Here is a 19,692-nt window from a genome sequence, read left to right on the forward strand (position 1 = left end):
GGAACATCTAGAAGCACGATGAACGAGCAGGCATCTATCGGGCGTGTGCTGTACGCACATAAAAATGCAAACTAAAGTTACTCCACACATGCTAACCTGCAAATTATTTTCCTAAACTACATGTACCGCTATATACTACGGGAGAACGCGCACCCTTCCGACCAAGCAGACAAGCACTAGAAAATAAACAGGAGGTGCTGTGCTTAACACCACCAAGGGGTTGGTTAACCTAACCTCTTCAATTGAACAAGTTCATGACGCCTGTTGGCCAATTACAGAGGGGCCGGTTGACCACCGGTTAAGAAACCAGGGTCCAAATTCAAGGGCTCAACCAGTGAAATGCCGTTTGCGGGAGCGCTGTTGTTGCCGTTTCTGTGAAACAGTTCCCCTCGGCCCAGATCCGAGACATGTCACTCCCATTCGAATTCCCCCAAAATGATATCACCGAGTAAAGCAAACATGGAAATGATTACAGCGCCCCTTATTTAATTCCAAGGACGGAAAAGCAAAGAAAGCAAACCCACCCGTGCTGTGCGGAGAAAAATGCCCCGGGATCAGGGAGTTCTCAGTTTAGTCCCCAAATATAAAAACAAGAAGTAGAAGGTTGTGACGCTTGACGGAGAAAATAAAAAAAAAAAATGGGAGAAAATAAAAATAAAAAAAAAAATGCCAGCGAAGTTGATTGTGAGGGGTGATTTCTGGTGATGCACCCCATCATCTATTTATCTATCTATCTGCCCCTCACATAGTTTACTTTGCGTTCGCGTGTACATGTCAATGAAGTCTGTGCATGCAGTTCTACCCTGCCTAGTACAGATCTGAGACGCCGTACATAATATGCCGACCCCATCAAATTGGGTTCCCCTCCTTCCACAAGAAAAAAAGAAAAAAAAAAAAAAAAGAACGTTCCCATACAGACAAAAGAAAAAAAAACCACCCCACCTGCAAAGAATACTAAAATTGAGTACAGCAGAGTTATCCCATGAAAAAGGAAGTAAAAAAGTTCAAGTGCAATAGTGTAAGACATAAGTAACAACGTAGCAGCATCAGAGCGATCTGACAAATTCTTGGTAATTTTTTATCCCCTTCATTCCTAGCTCCATAAACTAAAGTAATGAATACTAATGATAATAATAAAAAAGCATTCTTGAACACCACGATACGGGGCTCTACCCGTGCCGGTTTTCTTTTTCTCCTCTTTCTGGTAGTACAATCGCGATCCCAATCTAGAAAAATGACAACAGAACAGTAAGGGGCACCAGCAATCATTCCCAACTACTCGACTAAGAGTAGGGCAAGGGGGACAAAAAGAAGTAGATGTAAATAATACACTGCGCGAGACCCTAGCTAGGCTATGTCGTTCGCTCGAAGAATCATTACCCGCCAATCATAACTGGCCTGATCCAAACTCATACATGTGGAACAAATGGAGTGAGAGAAGAGCATGATCTATGCATGATCAAGGGGAAAAAGACAAGACAGACATCAAAATATACAAAATTCAAGTCGCAACGCATAATAGCATAATAGAACCACCCAAAGATTTAAAATAGGAAAAATAGATTGAATTTGGATAAGAGATTGATTTCAAAAGTCTAGGAGATCATCCAGTTCGTCAAGTTCGACGCTTTCTGGGCTACCGAGATGTCTCTCGAGCTCGCCTCCCCAGTTGCCTAACCCGAGACCGAGGACGGAATCGGTGGCGCTATTAGGTTTCTCTTGATCCCGGTTGTGGTTTTGGGCAGCATCTACTCCAGTGGCACCCTCCACCTTTATATTAGGAGTTATTGTTGTAATTTGTGTAGGCACCACCATAGGGCTAGTGGGAACAGGAACAGCTGGTGCGGAAGTTCCATAGCCCAAAAGCATCGCTGCTGCATCGTTGGTAGAAGATTCAATGTGGCGGTCTTCGTTCACGTCTGCTTCATATTCTCCCCGTGATCTCTTTTTGTCAGACTCCTTGTTCTGGTCAATTTCCCTAGAGGCGGAGCGGCGCACAATGAATATGGCTGACTGGCTGAACTCCCGTTCATCGCCTTCGAGCACTGGCGTAGAAAGAGCACTTTTGTTATCTAATGAAGCGGGGGAGGTGGTTCTCTCGCGCTCGATGATACTAGCCCTAGAAGTGCTCAGACTGCCGCTTGCTTCCTCAGAAGACTCGTTATCGGATTCATCATGTAGACCCAAGTCAATTTCCGGACTAGGCGACATCTCAGTTCTTCTGTTGTCTTCATCGTCGGATAGTGCGGGCGAGACAACACTGCGTCTTGTGGGAATATTGTCGTTTTCATGTTTTGGGATTGGTTGATGTGGGCAAGTAGTAAGGTAGAAGTAGATGCGCCTCGGGTGGGTAGTGATTAGTTGTTTAGCGATGATACAAGGCGTTGAGGGTGTTTTGTCGCGTTTGAGAAACGAATTTAATCGCGAGGAAATGATCGCGTGGGGATTAGCCGAACTGTGGGGAACGTCAGCAATGCATGAACACCAAAACTCAGAACACTCAGCAGAACTTACTTCTCAACAATGTTAACAACACCCGCAAGTTCGGCAGCCAATTCTTTAACTGTATGAGGCCGATTTCCTGTCCGCTCAAGGACATCTACAACTCCAGAAACAATATCATCATTGATACCCTCACGACTGATTCTATTTTCTGGTGGCGGCGAAGGGGGAAGGTTACTGCCATAGCGGTCTTGACGAGATAGAGCGGCTGGAGGAGAATATTCTCTTTTGACTTTTTTCTGGAGAGGTGAATCGCTTTTCGCTGGAGAGGCGGAGAGTCGTCGGGCTGCTGTAGTTTGGGGGAGTTGTATTCCAAGAGAGGGTAGAGATAACGACTTTCTGCGAGTATTGTAACCCATTGTACTTTTGGTGGGAGAGGGATGAAATTAATGTGGTAGAGCCCGAGTGTCGAATGTAGCCTTTTACAGTCGAAGAATCACCGGTCACTTGTAAGAAATATGAGTGTAAAGAAATCAATCGAAAAGATGGCGATTTGCTATTTTTTTTTTGACGAAGACAATCTATCGGGGAAAGCAGCCAATTACGCTTGTCGACACCGACTAGGTAAGTCGGATAAAAATGCGGTGTGGTGGTGGTACAAAGAATAATAATATGTTGTAGGTAAACAGCAACACCTGTTAGGCGCGGGAAAGGGAAAAGAGACCCAAAGAAAAAAAAATGGCGTCGCTAGGAAATACTGGCGACAACAGCGGCGAGAAACCGGCAGTTGACAAATTGGTGCGATATGAAAATACTAGTATCGTTGAAAGAAGATGTTGTGCAGGTGCTTGTTGAATTTTTAATCCGCCTGACAATACGAGCAATAATCCGAGTCTTTGCAGAGATAACCAACCGACAGTAGAGAATTTGATTGTGTGTATCGTAGAAGTGGAGAAGTGTAGGAAGGAACGGAGGGGGAGAGAAATGAACGAGCTGCTGTAAATTCCTCGATCAGGAGGATTTGAGGATGACGGATGGTGGAGTACATCATCTTGGATTTTTTTGGAGCCGTTACTAAGGTTGGAGATTTGAGGCGCAGAGGAAAACAGGGTGCGTGCAGCAAGTGATATCGCTAGGATTATCGATTTGGTTACCAGTGAGGGGTGGTTGTCTGAGGTTTTTTTCCTTTTTTTTTTCCTTCCCACTTTCTTTTTCCCGTCGTTCTGTTTCGTGGTGTCACGCCGCTTGGCCCTTTTCCCCCTCTGACCGTGTTTTTTTTCTTGACCAACGGTAAACCGAATTTTCCACAGGCACAACCCAGTTCAGTCATCCCAGCAACCACCCCCAGTCGTAGAACCCACGCCAGAACCCACCACATACCCAAAACCTCAAAGCTCTGGAGAAGCTCCGCCAGGCGACCGCCGCCCCCGGCAACCTTGAGACTGACCGCCGTTTGCCTTTTCTGGCCGCCAGTTGCGAGAAGGCAACCGTGAAACAAGTAGCCAATCAGAGGTGACGTGGCCCCTGTCGGTGAGGAGTCATGCATGGTTCAAAGAACTTACACCCTTCTAAATGCGGAAAGGCCGAAACTATACTTCTCCGCTCATATCGGAAAATAAGTTACCCTCTTGCCTAGCTTGTCACCCCACAGCCTTACCTCGATATGGGATGGCCCGATATCGCGCATTCCAGGCGGTTGTTGTGTCGTTAAAGTGCTGCATGCGTCGCAAACTGCCCCGTGCCGAAGGTTCAACCCTAGAACAAACCTGCCGTTGGGTCAGAGTTATTCGTTTGTTGATTCTTCCATGCTGTGGTGCCCCTTGTTTTGGTATGCGATAAGCCTGCCTCATCGGTTATGTTTATCAAACACACCTGGGGGAGCATGGAATAGAAGGTCCAAAAAGTTATTTTCGTATCTCCAAATAAATCGGATTCAAGCTGTATCGTATCGGCGCGTGTATTTGTGTAAAGTATGAAAGCGCCCCTAAAATCGCGGGGGGAGAGGATAGCCACGACCATCACTTCCCTACCGAGGCAAAGTATAGATCGCCACCACAGATCCTCTGGGGGCTTGTTCCAGGTAAAGTCCGACGTCAGAACAACACCGTCATGTTGGTGCTTTTGCCTGATAGGCAGAAATATATCATAATGACCCATTGTCAGCTTCCTTGTAAGGAAGAAAGTCTATTTTCTGCCCTCTTCACGTGTCAATGATTTTGAGAATGCGTTTTATTTCTAAACATGTTAGCGAATCGCATTAACATCCGTCAACCGATCACCTGACCAAACTGTCATTTCCACTTGGTGTAAAACTTACCTTAAGTTATTATACATACTCGGGAGACGTTACCAAAACCTATGAGTCAACAATTGTTGCCTTCAGTTATGAGCTTACGGGGGCGACGGTTTAGCTGGCCTTGCCTCAATCCAGTACGTTGTCCCAAAGTGATACCTTGAAACCTTATCAATCACTAGGCCACTTTCCTTTAATATACCTTCAACGTCTCTATTCCACCAGCACCCCCATGTTTCGGCATGTTTGGGGGCCAAAGAGTCAAGGACATTGTTGAGCAAGTCGTAGTGTGATCTTCCATGCTCCAACAATATAATTCTACCGTCGTCTTTGCATATCTTCCCAAGATTTCTTAATAGGTCCACCGGGGAATGATGGGAACACAAGCCCATTGATTGAATGACTGTGTCATAGCCCTTTCCTGTCGGGGGCGGAGGGATGGGCTCAGCAGCATCCTGGACGATAAATGAAGCTTTCTTATACTTGGGATACTTCTCTATACGGTATATGCGTCAGTGATATGTTACCGGAAAATTTTATAGATAGAAAACGAACTTACTGTGGAATTTTTTCCTTGCCTCATTAAGCATACTCGCACTGGTATCCACCATAGTGACCGAACTGCATTTTTTTACCGGATAATAATCAATATTCCTTCCGGTCCCCGCCGAGACCTCCAGAACATCGCCCTTGAAATCCCAATCGTGGAGGGAGATCATGTTAGCAAGAGCCCCCAATATATATACCTCATAATCAATAATGAAATGACAATGCTTAGGCATATCGTAAAGGAAAGCAAAGAATATTCACCTGAGCCCTCTTGCCCAAAGCCCTCCTCAGCAATGGCATGCCCATGAAAAACTCGCTCGTCCATATTTCGCGATCATAATCCTTAGCAATGCCCTCAAAGACATGTGACTTATCAGTTTGATCGTGCTCCTGTGGAACGTACTCAGGAACGTTCTTGAGCGAAAAATAAACGTAGGTTCCGTAGGCAGTCAGTGTGTAGGCTGCTATCCCTGCCAGTATAAACGGTGCTTTGTTTCTTGGCTTTGGAGGGGTAGGGAGCTTTGGTGGGGTATTTTGGCCGGTTCTATCAACAATGCGGTTAGTAATATGTCTTAATGAGGATTATTGCATAGAAGAAGACAAATTCAAATGTGAGAGGTACATTGCTAGAGTCGATGAAAACTGTGACTGCCATTATGGGAGCACCGTGTGGACCTCTCGAGGTGTAGAAAATCGAAGAATCAAATGGAATATGGATTTTTCGAAGAGGGAAGAAATTTCAAAAAGTAAGAAATTTACCTTGACATCGGCAGCCCTACAGCTGGCGAAGAACCCCCTGGCACAGTTTTTTGAGCTGCAAGATATGATCGAAGGGGAGCAGGTACGGGAGGGGGTATAGTTGCCCGCACTCCAGCTTTAGAAGCTTTCTTTTTAGAGCGAGTAGTGGTGCTCATGGTCCTTTGGAAAAATTCCTTCAATTGGTCTCAAGGTAGATGTTAGGTCGTGGTGTCGTTGAAGTAGCAGGTCTTACATATAGGTACCCCAAGCAGAAATTTCCGGGTGGAAGAAACAGAACTCAGCCTTTTATGTAAAAATGTTATAACCTCGTATAACGTGAGCGTACTGAGAATGGAAAAAGGTTTTAGTGAAGTTATTGGCCCGGGGCCCTGAGCTTACAGAGGATCAATCAGAGAGGAAGATCTACGGGTGCGCCAAGGGATGAGGCTCGGATCTGAGGGTTAGGGGAGGTGCTTCTTTTCAACGTCAAGTCCCGTCGTCAACCTCACCCGCAAGTTAAACTCAATGGTCATCCATGGATATCCTTCCCTGGGTCTTTGGACATTATGACATCGATGAAATGGACATATCATATTCGACCTATCGTTACCGCCGCCAGAGGCCATGAATCCCTACTATCCGCAGAACAAGCGCTGCATCTTCATTCCAGCGTCTATTGCAGCTACGCGCGGGTTTTAGAGATTGAAATTCCCACTAAGATTTCACCCCCCAGGACTTGATGCCAGCCGATCACCGTACAAGTGGATTTATGGGCCATTACAATGAAATCATACGCTATCACTCGACGATCTCGGTGGCAAAAGTCATGCACCATATTGGCCCTTATTTCAAGGTAGTTTAACAAGGCCCGAAATGGACATATATATATCGAAAAACGGCTGGTTGTCTCCACAGAAGAGTAATAGTGACTCTAGCAGGATGGCGGATAGCCTTTTACGGGTTTGTTGTCTAACGTCTCCACCCTAGAATAATGGATACTAGACACTAGAATTTTTTGGAGAGCGTTTTAACGATACAACCCCGAGAGCATTTGCAGAAACTAGCGTTTATTATTATCAACGGCCCTGCGATAATATTATTTGGGTCTTACCGCCCTCTATCACACTACATGAAGCTTAAACAGACCCCCTATCTACTCTAGACCTTTGAATTGGATCTGGGCTCTTATTTGAGATTTTAGGATTAACCAATGGCTAATCCCCAAGCCAAACGGTGAAACTCATCCTCTTCTTTCTGTCATCCAACCCCTTCTTCTCCCCTCATGCGTGGTGTAGTAGTAGTCGAGACCTTCAACTGTTCTCATTTCTCCCATTTCTCCCATCTCCCTAAAACTTCTAATTCCAACAGGAGCAAAACAATTTTCTCTCTTCGGCTCAGGCCAACAATCAAAAACACCAACAAAAAGACAAACTGCGAATTACTTAATATTATCCACAGAATTAAATCCCAGCACTGCAACTTGAGTTTCAAAACATGCTGCACTACAACTCACCCTCGTGTTCAAAGATAACCAAGCATTTCACTAACGATGAAACATTTTCGCTATGAACCTGCAAAACTGGATATTGGCCAAGCGACATTTTTTATCTGGGTCAATTGAAGTTCTGGGTATGACTCTGGTATGGACATAACACTAGGCGCACTTGTTGGTGAGAAAGTATCATCGCTTGACGCATGACAGGCTCTGAGAGTTACTAGGAGTGTGACTGGAAGATGGCCACCACCAAACTAGGGCCAACACCAGTATTACCAACACCGGGCTTTCGGGGGCAATAGTACTGTGGGATTAGTGCTTGGAGATGTACATCATGTCCACGTGATTGTGGAAATGGATGATTCGCTTATGGCGTCTATTCGGATCTGCAGGGTTAGAATGAGGGCGCGTGAAACGTATTTCTAATACACACTACACTTGCGTTGGAGTATGTTTGTACACATCATAATTAATACTAGGTTAATCGCTCAATTAGTTGTCGCCGTCAACATGTACAATGTCTTAGGTGACAGCTACAGACTAAAGCTTTAATTATCAATTTATATTGCTTTCTTTAGTGTATTGAAATAATTTTTAATCTGGACCCACCGTATAAAAGACAAGAATAAAATGAAAACAAACATTGGAATACCATTAAGCTCAAGGGGCCAGTTTGCTTCAAGACATGAAGTGAGTTTTAAGCTTTGTCGTGTAGATAGAAATACATGTACTTCTAGCTGCACACCGTATACACCAAGAAAAATAGGAAGTAATACTATAGTTGAACTACACTTGTCCGTTCTATTCACCTTGGGCCTTTAGATCTGCGCGGCACTGATATAGCGAGTGATATTCCGTGACTCCCTGAGTCATTCCGCTTACCCGGCCTCTTCACCCCGCCAAACACCCCACCAAAGAAAGGCACACAGGCATAAAAATACAATTCTATACACAGCTCATTTCTCCCACCAATTCCACAACCTACTCCACTCTACATACACCCTCAACCCACCAATCCACAAACTTATCAATCCATCAATCTCCCATAAGACACAATGGTCCACTCCACAACCACAGACACCCTCGAGGCGCCCAAGTCCCTCCTCGACATCTTCCCCCCCGTGCGCAAATCCCACATCATGAACTGCGCTTTCGCCACCTGGCACCCCATCTACCGCCCCATCACCCCCAAAGCCCGCACAATCCCACTGACCCCCGAATTCATGTCCTACCTCCGCGAAGACGGAATTGTGCTGCCAGACGGCGAAGATCAGATCACCACGCTGTCCGACTCGGACACCGAGTCCGATGACGAGACCGAAGACGACGAAGGGGATGGGGAGACGCCACCACAGAGAGTACTGAACCCAACGGAGAGGTTCCCCGAGCTGCACCAGAAGATCAAGACGACGATGCGCGAGCTGGGCGGGAGCGTGGCGCCGAAGCTGAACTGGAGCGCGCCGAAGGATGCGGCGTTCATGACGGCGACGAACACGCTTGAGTGTCGTACGCCCGGGGAGGTGTACCTGCTGCTCAAGAGCTCCGATTTTGTGACGCACGACCTGGAGCACGCCTTCCGCGACTGCACCGACGACCCGTACTCCGACGATGCCGACGAGGACTCCATTACCGCCGCCAGCGCCGACCAAAGCATCACCACTACCACTACTACCACCACCACCACCACCACCGCCACAACAACAGACTCCCACGCCCCGCAAAACTAACCCAAGAAACCATCCCCTACCACCTCATCCTGCGCAAATGGTTCGCCATCAACCCCTCCCTCGAATTCCGCGTCTTCGTCTCCTCGCGCCGCATCCTCGCCATCACCCAGCGGGACCTCAACCACTACGACTTCCTCCCGGCCCTCCGCCCCTCCTTCATCGCCGCCATCACCGCCTTCTTCACCGAGCACCTCGCCCCGACGTTCCCCGACCCCGACTTCGTCTTCGACGTGTACCTGCCGCACGCCACACCTCTGCGAGTCTGGCTCATCGACATCAACCCGTTTGCGCCGCGCACGGACGCAATCCTGTTTTCGTGGGTTGAGCTGCTGCGGCTGCGGAATGGGGATGAGGGGCAGGAGAGGGAGGTGGAGATGCGGCTGGTGGGGAGGGATGATCCGGAGGCGTACCAGTTTGCGTCGCAGCAGTACAGCGCGAGTAAGTTGCCGAGGGATGTGGTGGAGGTGGGGCTGGAGGGCGAGGAGGCGGTGTGGGAGTTTGCGAGGAGGTGGAGGGATGTGGTGGAGAGGACGGAGAGGGAGAGGGCGGAGAGACAGGCGGCGACGGCGGCGGCGGGGAGGTAGTGAGAGGTTGGAAGGGAGGGAGGGAAAGTGGGGGGAGGGGGAGGGGGGGGAGTGATATCTGGCGTTTGAGTTTTTCTGTTTTATGTTGGCTTTTTTCTTTTCTTTTTCTTTCTTGCTGTTGAGAACGGTGTATTTTCCCTCGTGATGCTCGGCGTGGCTAATCATATACAGGAAGTGAGCGACATATTGTGTCAATTTTTCCACCTTTCTTCCTTTTCTTAACTTCTTAGTTTCCCAATTAAAGGTGTACAATATTTCCAGCGATAAGAAAAAAACGAGGGATCAAGAATAACAGCAATTTAAGCTTAAGGCTTAAGGTCCCCAACTGGACGGACACTCACTCTAGAAGCACTTAGCCACTATTGAGCTTTTTTTTTCTCCCTCGCAAAAAAAAAAACCCCCCAAATATTACAGCCACCAAAAGAAATTACTTCGAACCCCATTTCTACCGGCACCACAACCCAACCCAGCCCAACAAAACCCGGTTGCTACTACTACATAACTAATAACTAATATATATATATAGTCCAACCCATGGAGCCCCGGGGGGGGGGGGTGCAGGGTGCAGTATAATAATATATTCCGCCACCACCCACCCATGCACACCCACAAGCCTATAGCTACCGGCTAAATATAAACCAGACCAGACAAGGGAGCGAAAAAAAAAAAAAAAGAAAAAACCTACACAACAGTCATTACCGCCGAGTGACAGCCCATGACGATGGACGGGCGTATGATGTAGCTACATGTACACCCGTGTCTAAGTAATTCCCGGAGCCCCCCCCCACAAATAGCAACGGGGGGTAAAAGTAGTGTTTCTTCACAAAGAATTTTGGCATATCCTTAATCTGCACACACACTCTCTAGCTATCCTACTCAATCTTGTATAGAAGTTTACTCTGATTGTGATAAATTCAGTCGCGAGAGTCCCGTTGCCATGGTGGGGGACTCTGGGAACTATCTAGACACGGGTGTACGCGCACACCATTCCGCTGGTTGTTTTCTCGTGCGAGTTCTGGTTCTCTCAGAATGGGAGGAGGTGGAGGTGGATAGATGGGGGTGAGTGAGATGGGTGGAATGGGGGGGGGGGGGGACGGTCGGTGGGGTTATGGATAAAAATGGAGGGTGTTCCAAAGAAGCAGCTAGAATGAGCGGTACATATAGATAGATATACCATTACGCAGCAACCTACAACCCAGCAGCCTAGCAGCCACCACAAACACAAAAACAGCAAACAATCAAAAAGCACATCATAAAAAAAAGCACAACCCCCCCCCCACACACACCCCCCCTACAGCTACTGAAACCTCCCCGCCAACGTCCTCAACATCGCCATCGTCCTCTCCTCCTTGACCCGATGCATTGCCATCCTCTCCTCCCTCTCCGCAATCCGCGCCTGCAGCAGCTGCTCCTTGCGCAGCTCGCGATCATTCTTCTTGCGCTCCAGCGCCGCCTTCTTCTGCTTGAAGCCCTCGGTCCCGCCGCCGTCCTCGCCGCCGCCGCCCATCAGCGTCGCGTCGTCCACCGCCTCCAGCCCCGGCGACTGCTCCTTGTACGCCGCCAGCTTGGCCGTGATGTCGGCCTTCTTCTCGAGCCGCCGCGCGTGCGTGCCTGCGTCGGCGCGGGGCGCGAGTTCGTCAAGCAGCGCGGATTGGGCGCGCCGCTCGGCTTTGCGCTCGAAGCGGATGTCGGCGCGGGCGAGTGCGGTGGCGGAGGTGGTTTGTTCTGAGGCGTGTTAGCTAGTACTGGGGGGCAGTGGGGCAAAGGGGGGGGGGGGGTTACCTTTCTGCAACTCCAAGTCCTCAAACGTTGGCCGTGTAGCACCGAGTTTACGGCGCTTGTGCGGCTCCTGGCCGGGTAGGAAGGGGCCGACGATCTCGTCTTCGCTGGTGTCGTCTTCCTCTGTAGGTTCGGGTTGGGGTTTACGCTTTGCGTCCCCGGTGGCTGTGCCGGTGCTGGTGCTGGTGGGGTTTGTGGAGGAGGAGGGGGGATTGGTGGTGGTGCTAGAAGAAGACTCCTTCACGACGCGCTCATACCACCCCCGCGCGAGCTCTCCACGATTACTGCCAATTAGTCGCTGCGGTACACTACAACACTACTACTACTACTACTCCCCCCTCGGAGAAGGAGCGGAACACATACTAGTGGCTCACAAAGCGTTTATACCGTCCCTTGAGCTCGCGCGTCGACAGCGTGTCCAGGTAGAGCCCCTTCTGGATGTCCAGGTAGTCGCTGAAGATTGCGCGCACGTGCGCCGTGCCCAGATCGTGCTTTGTCAGCGGAGGCGCGTTGAACGGGAGCAGCGCTTGTGCTGCGGGTGCGGCGGGGGAGGGCGTGCGTGTGTGCTTGCGGTGGTGGCGGCGGTGGGCGTGGTGCGTGGTGGGTGAGCGGGAACGGGAGCGGGAACGGGGGTGGCGGTGGGAGCGGCGGTGGTGGTGGTGGTGGTGGTGATGGGAGGAAGGGGACTTGGAGCGAGAGCGGGTGTGTCCTCTGTCGCGGGAGCGGTCTCGGTGATGGGAGCGGGCGTGGGAGGGGGCGTGGGTGCGGGCGTGGGAGTGCGGTTTGGTGTCCATTGTTGTTATTTGTGGCTGTGGCTGTTTGTCGTTCTGTAGTAAAAGAAGGGGAAATGAACTTGAAATGCTCCCTGTTGCTTTAAACCCTCCCGGCCCAGTTACCCTGCCCTGCCCTCCCTTCCCTTCCCTTCCCTCCACACTGCTCTTCCCTGTCGAAACCCCCACACGTCAATGATCACTAGCGAGGCTCGACACACCCAATATCCACAACCAACTCTACCCACAACCGAAACAGAAGAAGGATAGAAATCTCACCTATGAGCGCCACACCACCGCCGCCGCTAGATACGGCGGGAAAGAAGGGTCACGTGCGGAATACGTCTTCAATCGACGAGCGCAGAGGTGAGTTCGAGCTGTGGTGGGAGCTATAAGCTCATAGTAGGAATTAGCTGTGAGCTAACGGAGCTGTACCGAGCAGTTGCGGTGCCGCGGAGGAGAACAAAGGGGCCGTTGGACTTTGAGGAGAAGTAGCCCGCCCCTCACCTACTACTACTACCTGATCTGTGACCTGTTCTAACACCGCTCTACTGCAGCCCGCCCCCGAAGCTCTCCGACCTGCTCTCCCCCACCTCCCCGACCTCCACCCCCACAGCCAGACCACTCTCCCCCTCCCCCACCCCCATCTCCCCGTCCCCCTCCCCAATCCCCATCCCCGCCACCCCCGCCAAAGACCACACCTTCCTCCGCCACCCCCCCCTCTTCCACCCCCTCCCCTCGACCCTCCTCCCAACCCCCTACCACACCCTCCCGCCCCCGCCCCCCTCCACCCCCTCAGCACCCTCCTCACATCCGGCCACCTCCGCTCCGCAGCCATCTCCGCCGCCACCACCCTCGCCGACCACACAATCCCCCTCACCCCCGCCGAGATCTACAACCTCTGGTACATCCGCCTCGCCACCCTAACCCTCCTCTCCCTCACGCCCACCGCCGCACAGGAGGTCCGCGCCCTCTCCGACCTCAACTCATCATTCTACAAGGACCCCACCACGGGCACGTGTCTTCTTCCCTGGGAGCTCCGCGTCCTCGCCGTGCGCCTGCAGGCCGTGGCCTACGGCGACTGGCGGCGCGCGGTGGCAATGTACTACGAGCTTGGGCGGGAAGCGCGGAGCGCCGCGCTCGCGGCGGGGGAGGAGGAAAGGAGGGGTGTGTGGAGGGAAAGGCTGGTGGAGCTGGGTGTCCGGGTTGGCAGCGCGCTGGTGGAGATGGGTGATGTTGGCGGTGCGGCGCGACATCTCGCTGGGTTACGGGGCGGGGGCGAGGGGGTTGTGGTTGCTCGGGCGCTGCTGTGGGTGCGGGTTGGCAATGTTGACGCTGCGCGGGGGTGTCTTGGTGAGTTGGGGTCCGAGGGGGAGGGGGAGGGGGCGGGGGCGGGGGCGAGGGGGGTGTTGGATGCGCTGCTTGTGATGGCGGATGGGCGGTGGGGGGAGGCTGTTGAGTCGTGGCGCAGTCTGGAGGGGAAGGAGGCGGTGGGGGTGGGCGAGGAGTGTAGGAAGTGTAATGAGGCCGTGTGTCTGCTGTATACGGGCCGCTTGGAGGAGGCGCGGGCGGTGCTGGAGGGGCTGGTGGATGAGGGGAAGGTCGCGGCAGGCGGGGTGTTTAATCTGGCGACGGTGTATGAGCTGTGTAGTGATGCGTCGAGGGGGTTGAAGATGGGGCTGGCGGAGAGGGTGGCGGGGTTGGGGTTGAGATGGTGGGCGCGAGCTTTAAGATGTAGATATTGTGGTGCTTGGTTGGGGTGTTGGGTTGGAAGGGGACCTCGTGGGGATCGGTCCTGTGGGTTGCATGTAGTTGGGCCTACCCTTCGCCTCTCGCTTCTCCTTGTCATCGACAGCTTTGGTCACGGCGTTCTATCAATTGCAATAAATGTATCTATTGTCAACAGTTGTTGATCTAGTTACTGCGGTGTTGGTATTATGTAAACTCTCGCTAGTGATCTAGCTAGATAGGGCTCTATTTTACGATGGGCGGGTTTGTTCTTGTTGTTTTGATCCGCTCCAGTGTATCCGCTAGCTAATACATGTAAGTTGTGTGTATGTCCATGCGGGTGTGGAATTGCCATAACTGTAAGGTTGCATGCAATCAATGAATTAAACAAAAACATGCGGGTGTGGTGCGGTGTTGCCGAGTGATTGTCTGTGATGCCATTCGTGGGCTGAGTACTAGCTTGGTTTGGTTCTATTTCAGGTATGTGTGTGTGTATATTTCTTTAGTCTATGCAGTTCATACCGAAAGAACATCTAAAATAAACTCCAAGTACACCCGTTGCAAATACACTTAACCAAGCCCGAATCACAAACTCTCACTCGCCCATCTATTTCCCGCCTCTCTTCTTCCCCTTCCCCTTCCCCTTCCCCCTCCCGCCACCACCACCACCACCCCGACCCACAACCGGCACCACAAGCGTCGGATCAATCACCGCCGCCACCCTCGCCAGCCCCTCTCCACCGCCGCCTCCGCCGGCGTCCTCCCCTTCCCATCCCTCACCTTCCCATCCGCCCCTCTATCCACCAGCAACCTCGCCACCGCCACATGGCCCACCAAATGCAGCGGCGTCTCGCCGCCTTTATCCTTCGCCCCGACATCAGCACCCTTATCCAGCAGCGCCTTCACGACAGCCTCGCAGCCATTCTGCGCAGCGCGGTGCAGCGCACTGCGGCCCTGGTTGTCGCGGAGCGCCATGTCTGCGCCGCGGTCGATCAGGATTGCGGCCACTGGGTCGCGCCCGCCTTCGCAGGCGAGGTGGAGGGCGGTTTCTTGGAAGGTGTTCTGCGCGTCGATGGCCGCGCCCTTATCGAGGAGGAGGGCGACGAGAGTGTCGCAGCTGTCCTCGACCGCGAGGTGGAGCGCCATGGCCTCGGCAAGGATGCTCTGGACAGCTATGTCGATGCCGCTGTCGATGAGGAGCTCTGCAGCGGCGCGCTGGCCGGCGAAGATGGCGGAGTGCAGCGCCGTCTGGTTGTCCGTGTCGACAGCGGAGATGTCAGCCTCGCACTGGAGGAGGTGTTGCAGGATGTCGATATGGCCGTTTCTTGCCGCGCCGTGCAGCGCAGTGGAGCCGTCCCAGTCGCGCGCAGTAGTGTCGGCGCCGCTGGCGATGAGCATTTTTACGACCGCGTCGCAGCCGTGAATTGCGGCCTCGATCAGCCCGCTGCTGCCACCGTCGGTCGTGAGTGATTCTTCTGCAAACTTCTGGACGATCACGCGCTGCACCTCGGTGTGGCCGTTGGTGGTGGCGAGCTCGAGCGCTGTGTGGCCGAACTCGGCGCGGGCGGAGATGTCAGCGCCGCGGTCGATGAGGAGGCGGACGGCGGCCGTGTGGCCGTCGTCTGCGGCGAGGTGGAGCGCCGTCCATTCGTTCTTGTTTCGGGTTGTGATGTCGGCGCCGCTGTCGAGGAGGAGTTGTGCGATGGCAGTGTGGCCGTGGAGGGCGGCCCTGTGCAGCGGCGTGCGGCTGTCCTTGTCCTTGACTGTTATATCGGCGCCTTGTTGAATTAGCTGCTTTGCAATTGCCTCATGGCCATACCTGGAGGCTAGGTTTAGAGGTGTCTCTCCCTCTCTGGCTTGGATAGAGACATCCGCTCCTTTTTCAATGAGCAGTCTTACTATCTCGTCGTAGCCTTCGTTGGCTGCTAGGTGTAATGCAGTGAATCCAGTATCATCCTGGGCAGATATATCAACACCCTTTTCAATGAGTAGCTCCACCACTTCATAGCTTTGGACCCTAGCAGCTTGGTGGAGCGCTGTGTGGCCTTCGTTGGTTTGGGTCGAGATTTTGGCCCCGTTATCAAGAAGCAGTTTCACTACATCATAATTGCCCCACAAGGAAGCAATGTGTAGTGCAGTCCATCCCTCTTCTTCTTGGGCTAATATGTCGGCCCCGCTATCAATGAGTAGTTGTACTACTGAAGCTGGGCCATCGCGAGCTGCTGCATGCAGTGCTGTGTAGCCTCTGCTATCTCGCAATGCTACATCCGCTCCTTTGTTGAGAAGAGTTTGCACTGCTTGGTAGTGCCCTAGTGAGGATGCCAAATGAAGAGGTGGAACATCCTTTGTATAGTTCTGACAGTTGAGATAAAAATTGAGGTAGAAGTTTTCAATCTCGTCATAGCAGCCCTCCACCTGGTAATAGGAAGAAACGTTGCCGGGGCTTTCACACAGCTTGAGGACCATATCGACCGACAAGGTCTCGTCACATTGCACAAGATGATGGCGTAGGTATCGCACTGCATAGAGGAGAAAAGGGTGCGACTTGACCCGGGCCATAAATGAGACTTTGTCCGCGCAGGGCCCTTTTGCAAGAATATCAAAAGACAGAAAAGTAGTGCAGGCCATGGCAAGGGTGAACTCTGCACCCTGGAGCACTGAGTTCTCCAAGATGTACTCCTCCACGGTGTAGTGGACTAGACGGATAGTGTTTCCGTTTTTGTCAAACATGGCCAGGCCGGCACAGACATCGAGAATCATTGCCATTTCTACCAGCAAGTTTAGATCGTCGAGCTCATACCGTCCTGGTTCTACTGATATTGCTACTCGAAGTTCTTCTAGCGTAAGTGGGCGCCTCGAGTTGACTAGCCATGAGAGCACGTCCATCCCGAGCTTTGCTCGTACAAGAGTCTGCCCGCGAATTGTCTCCATAGCTCTTCTGTATGTGTTATCCAAAGGTCTTCCGTCGGCCGAAGATGTTTTTAGCTTCTCAAGCGCGGACAGTATTTGCCTCCCAGTCGTTTGCTGGCACAAGTACTCAACATGGAAATGGACCATCAAGAACCTAAGACGAAGCATGAGAATGCCTAGTAGAATTCCAAACATCCACACAAAACTACTTACATCCCATGTGCACTCTCAGTAAGCTCGGACACAATCCGTTTCTCGCATTTTGCCTGTTTGATAAGACGCTTTGCTTGCAGATCGTTGTTGATGGTCTGGCGAATATATGTGGCAATATCTTCACCGTGTGCTGACAGTTCAATCTTCTGAGCTTCACGAAAGGATTCTTGGATATCACCTGGGTGCTGGCGGCTCGTCACAAACACGTTGGCTCCATCGTCTCTCATGCGATGAAACAATTTAAGAAGTTCTGCCCGCTGCTCCCTTTGGTCACACTCGTCCAACGCGTCAAAGATCAGGAAAGCCTGGTTAAATGATTTAAAGAGAATGTTTAGGATATTGTAGAGTTCCTCGAACGTTGGCCTGCCCCCAACCGCGTTATCCATGCATCTATCATAGAGCTTGTCGAGCTCTGCTGGGAGAGTCTTGGTTTGAGATGCAAGTTGTTTGACCAAGCTAGCCAGGGTGTGCAGCGGTGTTTGCGTATCTTTCTCTTTAAAGTCAAAATATACGTAGGCTACTCCATAATCCTGTGCCGCTGCTTTACCCAGGAAATAGTCGATTATGAAGGAGCTATGGCGATTGTTTTAGTAGTAAGAAACTCAAGAAGAACTGTTATTACATACCTTAAAAATGATTTACCAGCTCCAGCTGTAACGATTGTGGTTCAAGTCAATAGCCGTCTCCAAAACACGCCCGAGTCGGTCAAACATACGAATGCCATAGCCCCAGAGTAGTTGGGATCCAGATCCTAGACTAGACGCCTTCTCAAATGCTTTAAACCCAGGCGTTTCAAAGATCCATCCCCCAGTGTTCGGATGCCGCCTGCTAGTAATGTGAATTTGTTTTGTGACCGTATCATAAGGGTGCAACCAGTGGAGAGTCTTCTGATGTTTTTTGGTCTGTTTTTCCGCTGATGCGTAAGTACTGGTGTTAGTACTAGGGAGATTCTAATAGTAAATATACTAAGATACAGGCTCTTACCCAAGCGGTCTTTTTTCTCTTCCTCCGCCTGGGTTTGAAGATCTCGGATAGCTATCTCCGTTTTGCCTACAGATTCTCTGATTTCAGTCGATAACGACCTTAGATTAACGGTATTATCATTAGTATAAGTTTGCTCTCCCGACCTTTATCACCCTAACTCACAGATGATCAATATTCAAAGCTGTAGTGAAAAGACTCCTCTGTCTTTGAATTCGACTTATATATTGCTGAGTATCCCCTTGTACAAGTGGCCATTTGAGACGATGCAAGAATCTTCTCCATCGTCCCTGTTCAGACTTCGAACGCTCCAACTTAGTCTTGAGATCATTTAACATATCGAGACATTGTGGGAGCGGCCCATCGACACCATTGATGCTTTCACTGAGCTTCTGCAGCGCCGTCGAGTGCGGGTTCTTTTTGGCCACATCTTTCAGAGCGTTAAGCACCTGGCTAAGCGAGTTCAGCTCATCTAAAAGCTCCTTAATCTCCGTTGGCGCTCCCTTCACTCCTGTATAATATCTGTAGCTTATTTCGGTAACCTGCACAGCAGCTGTAGCTAGGCCAACGATGCCCGATGCAAGTCCTATAGCTTCAGCCATTCTATAATCTTCCGGGACCTAGAACGGGCGCTAAAGCCTGATCGTGTCGAGTAGGTACCCCAAAGGAAAAAGAGCTGCCCGTTGGAGAAAATAATCCTTTAGTACCGTTCATCGAAAGGCACCCAGCTTGCATGCGGGGTTAGCTGTCTCGATGGGCTCAGATGCATGTCTTACCCGCTTCATATTGCGGGGTTCAGGTACGGAGAGAGCATGTCGGTGGGGGCTATTTTCCCACTCAGCTGCTGATTAACTCAGGTACCTTGAACAATTTAAACTCCATTCTTGTCATGCACAGCAGCTGTAATCTATGTGGTAGCCAGTGTCTACTTGTATGTACCATGACGTGATTTTATTTTCCATCTAAATTAATAAACATGTAGATATTATTAAATTAAACCTACAAGAATACCTGCATGTATGTATATTGACTAGATTTTTCTTTCTCATGTATCCAATTATTCACATCTCACTATTTTCCCACATACGGTGTGTCGCTATCTGATAGACCACCTTTAGTGTAAGGGTTACTATGGGTAGTAGTATCACTGGTATTTAGCGCTTGTCTTAAAATATATTGCCCGGTATAGTTATGAGATGCCTAACCCTAAGGATTTATATGAATTTTAGGGTAATTTCAACAAAAATATTTTGACTTTGGTTCGAGCTAGTACATAAAAAAATACAAACTCCAATCTCGAGTGAAGATTAAATCAAATGGCCCGCCTCTTGTTATAGCAAAAAGAGGGCTTTATATTACCTAGGTCATGATCATCAGAAATCGATATTTACTTATTTGTTTCCTCTAGGCTTCGTTGATGAGAAAGATAGAGAATACGCATGCTAAAAAGATAGGGGGGTTTGATCATTGACCCGCTAATCAT

The 19,692-nt window shown here is 50.7% G+C and overlaps 8 protein-coding genes across 8 annotated transcripts; 3 read left to right on the top strand and 5 right to left on the bottom strand.

Moving 5' to 3' along the window:
• Positions 1-1,587: 1,587 nt before the first annotated feature.
• Positions 1,588-2,861, bottom strand: LAJ45_09415 (uncharacterized protein; the record flags this gene model as incomplete). The annotated part of the gene is made up of 3 exons (XM_046118958.1): positions 1,588-2,455; positions 2,515-2,599; positions 2,681-2,861. The coding sequence occupies 3 exons, from the start codon at positions 2,859-2,861 to the stop codon at positions 1,588-1,590; spliced, it is 1,134 nt and encodes a 377-aa protein (XP_045967773.1).
• A 608-nt stretch (positions 2,862-3,469) lies between these two features.
• Positions 3,470-4,061, top strand: LAJ45_09416 (uncharacterized protein; the record flags this gene model as incomplete). Its single annotated transcript, XM_046118959.1, has 4 exons — positions 3,470-3,479; positions 3,536-3,552; positions 3,797-3,954; positions 4,025-4,061. The coding sequence occupies 4 exons, from the start codon at positions 3,470-3,472 to the stop codon at positions 4,059-4,061; spliced, it is 222 nt and encodes a 73-aa protein (XP_045967774.1).
• A 772-nt stretch (positions 4,062-4,833) lies between these two features.
• On the bottom strand, positions 4,834-6,198 carry LAJ45_09417 (uncharacterized protein; the record flags this gene model as incomplete). Its single annotated transcript, XM_046118960.1, has 4 exons — positions 4,834-5,231; positions 5,295-5,424; positions 5,546-5,828; positions 6,044-6,198. The coding sequence occupies 4 exons, from the start codon at positions 6,196-6,198 to the stop codon at positions 4,834-4,836; spliced, it is 966 nt and encodes a 321-aa protein (XP_045967775.1).
• A 2,374-nt stretch (positions 6,199-8,572) lies between these two features.
• LAJ45_09418 (uncharacterized protein) lies at positions 8,573-9,244 on the top strand (the record flags this gene model as incomplete). The annotated part of the gene is made up of 1 exon (XM_046118961.1): positions 8,573-9,244. One exon carries the CDS (start codon positions 8,573-8,575, stop codon positions 9,242-9,244), a length of 672 nt encoding a protein of 223 aa, XP_045967776.1.
• A 1,881-nt stretch (positions 9,245-11,125) lies between these two features.
• LAJ45_09419 (uncharacterized protein) lies at positions 11,126-12,401 on the bottom strand (the record flags this gene model as incomplete). Its single annotated transcript, XM_046118962.1, has 3 exons — positions 11,126-11,553; positions 11,611-11,891; positions 11,971-12,401. The coding sequence occupies 3 exons, from the start codon at positions 12,399-12,401 to the stop codon at positions 11,126-11,128; spliced, it is 1,140 nt and encodes a 379-aa protein (XP_045967777.1).
• Positions 12,402-12,658: 257 nt separating this feature from the next.
• LAJ45_09420 (uncharacterized protein) lies at positions 12,659-14,290 on the top strand (the record flags this gene model as incomplete). The annotated part of the gene is made up of 5 exons (XM_046118963.1): positions 12,659-12,743; positions 12,820-12,868; positions 12,935-13,030; positions 13,891-14,091; positions 14,152-14,290. 5 exons carry the CDS (start codon positions 12,659-12,661, stop codon positions 14,288-14,290), a joined length of 570 nt encoding a protein of 189 aa, XP_045967778.1.
• Positions 14,291-14,813: 523 nt separating this feature from the next.
• LAJ45_09421 (uncharacterized protein) lies at positions 14,814-16,571 on the bottom strand (the record flags this gene model as incomplete). The annotated part of the gene is made up of 2 exons (XM_046118964.1): positions 14,814-15,924; positions 16,104-16,111. The coding sequence occupies 2 exons, from the start codon at positions 16,109-16,111 to the stop codon at positions 14,814-14,816; spliced, it is 1,119 nt and encodes a 372-aa protein (XP_045967779.1).
• A 590-nt stretch (positions 16,572-17,161) lies between these two features.
• On the bottom strand, positions 17,162-18,811 carry LAJ45_09422 (uncharacterized protein; the record flags this gene model as incomplete). The annotated part of the gene is made up of 7 exons (XM_046118965.1): positions 17,162-17,169; positions 17,229-17,240; positions 17,776-17,801; positions 17,855-17,879; positions 17,944-18,141; positions 18,213-18,310; positions 18,375-18,811. The coding sequence occupies 7 exons, from the start codon at positions 18,809-18,811 to the stop codon at positions 17,162-17,164; spliced, it is 804 nt and encodes a 267-aa protein (XP_045967780.1).
• Positions 18,812-19,692: the final 881 nt, after the last annotated feature.

This window comes from Morchella importuna (genome assembly GCF_003444635.1).
Source record: "Morchella importuna strain M04M26 chromosome Unknown Morimp01GS036, whole genome shotgun sequence".
NCBI classification, from domain to species: domain Eukaryota; kingdom Fungi; phylum Ascomycota; class Pezizomycetes; order Pezizales; family Morchellaceae; genus Morchella; species Morchella importuna.